General features: G+C 35.9%; 1 protein-coding gene across 1 annotated transcript in view; it reads right to left on the bottom strand.

Annotated features, from left to right (window-relative positions):
• The window catches only part of RELCH (RAB11 binding and LisH domain, coiled-coil and HEAT repeat containing), a 65732-nt gene that overhangs the window by 15864 nt on the left and 45612 nt on the right, over positions 1 to 4256 (bottom strand). Inside the window, exons 22-23 of the mRNA XM_034642212.1 lie at positions 1605 to 1712; positions 755 to 818 (exon numbers count right to left, since the gene is read on the bottom strand). Coding sequence (XP_034498103.1) covers positions 755 to 818; positions 1605 to 1712 — 172 coding nt within the window. The remainder of the gene's footprint in view (positions 1 to 754; positions 819 to 1604; positions 1713 to 4256) is intronic.

Below are 4256 nucleotides of genomic sequence, written 5' to 3'. Positions count from 1 at the left end.
TTAAGTGGCTATGTAATACATCCACAAATGATTTATTTTCTAATCTACAGGGTTTTTCATTTGTATAAAACATGTCCAATTTTATAATAAAGAATGAAATTCTGATACTCATTTTAAGAAGTGTCTTATAGTTAATGTTGCAGACAGAACCTAACAAACTTGAAATTAAATCACAAGTTTCTAAATCAAAATATACTGTTAGGGAGAAAGACCTTGATAATTTCCTAATGCAGACCTAACAGAGGGTTGTCACAGTCCTATGCGCTGCAGTGACATGATACCAGCCCACTAGACTTGCACCTTGGTATCAGTGACACAGTTATAAGAACAGAGGTGCCCTCTAGCCTCCATTTGTGAAACTGAAATAGGTTTGTGTTCCTAAAGCTATCTGGCAAAACTGTCTTCAAATCTGTGCAAACTGACAATCAGGAATTTATGTAGACTATCTAGAAGTGTACTGGATAGGCTTTGGAACTATTCAAAACTGCGATACTCAGCTAGGCTTAAAATTGGAACACCTAAGAGTTGGCTTATATTTAATTTTCTAATTGAGAAGGAAAGTAGAGATTTCCTTAGGATATGAAAATTGGGTAAGGCTCTCATGTTTTCAAACAGTGAGATATTCCTCCAGCCCATAACCAACTAAGAGATAAAATAAAAGGTAAGTCCTTCCTGCCCCCTACCACTTGGTGCATATCTGTAATGTACCATCACCTCAACAGTACAGAGATATTAAATTACAATAATTTCCTACCTCTCTCTGAATAACCGTTTCCATAATAGTGCCAAAGGCCGGAATTGTGGCAATTCTGACAGAGCTGTTAGAATTAAAAAAGAGAGAAACTGAAACTTTCTTTGAGATGAAAAAACTGATTATTAACTGATTACTAAAATGTATATCAAACTAAGTACAAGGTAAATATACTGTATTAGTCTCTAGCAATGACAAATTAAATTAAAAAAAAGCAGACCAAGAAGAATGCTCAAAAAGACAGACAGGATAACTTAAGGTCGCAGTCTGTGGAACTCACAATTCAGGATCACTGGACAAGGTAACAAGGGCCGGAGCAACCCGCTTGTCAACTAACGCTTCACTCATGCCTCGAAGAGTCAGCTGTAAACCAGTCAACATGCAATAAAAAATGGTTTGGTAAACTGGAATGAGAACTGGGTTAGCTGTGACTGAGGATGGGCAGGCAGACTCATTGGTCTTTCTTGGTTTAGTCACCCACACGAGACATTAAAATGTTAAGCCTTTGGTTCATGCCACTATACTTACTGGTAACAACATGTTAGTGAGATTAGCAGAGCATCCTTTCTAGGCTTGGAAGAAATAGTCCATCAGCATATACTAAGTTTTGGAAATGTTTATTGAGAATGATATTAATGTATTCTTTTCATATATGGCCTCCAAATGTGATGATCGACATTAAAAAAAGATACATGAACAGTATAATAAAATTTAAAATCAAGTGAACATAATCCAATACTATTATTTTAAAGAGATGAATATATTCTTTAATGGACTTAAAAGCTGATGGTTATTTCTTGACAGGCACATTTTGAAAGGGATGCTGAATGTAAAAGGCAGGGATGACACTTACATTTCAGGGTCACTGGAGAGAGTAATGAGAGCAGGAACAACCCTCTGAGCTACCAGAGTTTCATTCACCCCCTTCACCAACAGCTGATTGGTCAGCGTAGGGGGTATTCACAGGTGATGCATGGAAAGAGCAAACACAGTGCCACGGGAAGAAGAAAGGAACAACCAAGAGAAAGAGAGAAAACACAAAAGCAAAACCAAAATTAGAAGCTAAGCAAATACTGCTACTAGAGTGCTTTATAAAGGCAGAGAATGCTCAGGAGGAAAATAAAGCTTAAATAGCCTAGCAGTCCACGAAAACAGAGTTTGTCACCAATTCAATGGCAGTTTGTACTTTTGGTCAAAGTCTCCATGTAGTTTCTGTGTTCAATTAAATGCAATTTAAAAGAAAGCTTTTCTTTCTTTCTTTTTTTTTTTAAACTAAAAAGAAGATATATACTGGATTCTATGGTTAAAATTGTTGAAGTAAATCTGGTGTCATTTTATTACGACCAACAAGGTACAAACTGGACTGTTTTTAAACCAAACTCAAATGGCTAGCAGACACCACTAAACTGCTTCTGATTGTTCTAGGGCAAGTCAACTTAAAAATCCAGGACAATTCCCAACCTTTTACATCCCATAGTATTCTTTTTTGAGGTACAGAGACATAATGCAGCCTTAAGTGGAAAGTATCACATGTGGGAATTAGATCTGGGTTCAGACTCTACCTCTCTACTTATTAGCCTTGTGGCCTTAGATATATTACATAATCTCTTGAAACTCAGTTTTCTCATCTGCACATGGTGATATTGTTATCTATCTTAAAGGATCACTGTGCTACTAACTGCACATAAATAGCTAAATATTGTGCCTGACAAACATTAGGCATTGAAGAAATGTGAGTGTAATTATTATGAGTATTCCAAGACATAAGATTTATGATATATTTGAATGAAGAAATTATTAATTAAAAAATTGTTTTGGCTGATCCAAGTACTTAACATTTATAGTTTGTTATTTTACATTTCTCTAAAAGCTCAAATGAATAAGAGAAATACGATAAACACAATTGACCTATTTCTATAATCTGATGATAAAATAATCCATTTAGCAACCAACCCTAAATCTAGAAGAGGACCATATTGAGAAGTATTCGTTTTGTTTTTAAAAGGGCGACATCCTAATTCTACATTATCAATTTCAGAATTTAAAAACAAACGAATCCTAAATGCTAATCAATCTGTTCACCTTGTAATGGATCTAGGCCTCATGGAAGATGGAAGACGCCGTGGAATTTTTAGTAACAAAAACCTAACACTGCATGTTAACACATTCCTCCTACGCACCATATCAGAGACAGCAGAACTCCCTTTACGTGGGATTCTTAATTTTACAATAATCTATTACTATTTAACAACTGATTGGCTTTAAAATCTACTTCGATATTCTGAAGTTATTTTTATAAAAATACATGGATAATTAGGCTGGAATAAAATGACAAAAGAACTTTTGCTACTGCCTTAAACATTACAGATGTCAAGCAGAAAGAAATAGGGGAAAGAACTTAAAATACTGTTAAATAAAACTTTCTTCTCTGTACCACTTTATAAATAAAATAGCTTAGATTTGAATCAGTAAAGTGTATCTTAAAGTGTCTGCTATCTTGTGCCAGCCTAAAAGCATTAAAAAAAAAGGGGGGGATAATCTAGAGGACAAGTTAATTTTTCACTGCTCTGCAGTTTTAAGTGTAATTTCTTTAGTAAGCTAGAAAATCAAAAAGCAAAATTTAAGAGCTATTGATTATTATACATTTTACATACAATGTACTGTATTAACCTTTTTTTTTTTTTTAAGATTTTATTTATTTACTTGACAGAGAGCACAAGCAGTGGGAGTGGCAGAAGAAGAGGGAGAAGCAGGCTCCCCGCTTAGCAGGGAGCTCCATGCAGGACTTGATCCCATTACCCCGGGATCACCACTTGAGCCGAAGGCAGACACTTAACCAACTGAACCACCCAGGCGCCCCTCATTTGATCGCTAAACCTGGTGAGCTAAGTACAATTACTACCAATGTTTTAACAGATGAAGACATGGAGCCTTAGGGAAGAAGTTATGTAACTTGTCCGGTGTTTTAGAGGCAATAGGCAGAGTTAGAAAACGGACTCAGCCACATCTGTCTCACAAGCCCCAGAGGTCTTTGAGCTGGCTGCTGTTACATGCTTAGCTTCCTTATGACTGATATGAAGAATCATTATGTGAAGTTCTTTTCTGCATCTTTTGGGAAATCCATTATGTCACGTGATAAAGTTTCTTTATAAATCAATTTCAATAACAATTTGTTACTTCAAAAAGTAACATACTGCCTCTTACTTAACAATGAGAATAATATGATTGATTGGGTTTCCCCTTTTTGTCCTGCTATCTGAAAACTTTGAGCTATATTTAGCATCCAATTTCATTAAGTATCTCATATTATGTTCCTGGTATATCCATTTCTTGCTTTCTTCTCAACAGTTTCTGGTCTCACATTAAAAATTTTCTTTTATGGACTCTGGGAAACAAACTGAGGGCTTCAGAGGGGAGAGAGGTGGGGGACTGGAATAGGCCGGTGATGGGTATTAAGGAGGGCACATATTGCATGGTGCACTGGGTGTTACATGCAAACAATGAA

Source organism: Ailuropoda melanoleuca, chromosome 14 (genome assembly GCF_002007445.2).
Source record: "Ailuropoda melanoleuca isolate Jingjing chromosome 14, ASM200744v2, whole genome shotgun sequence".
Classification (NCBI taxonomy): domain Eukaryota; kingdom Metazoa; phylum Chordata; class Mammalia; order Carnivora; family Ursidae; genus Ailuropoda; species Ailuropoda melanoleuca.
Note: the sequence above shows the minus strand (reverse complement) of the source record. Positions and strands in the feature narration are given on the sequence as shown.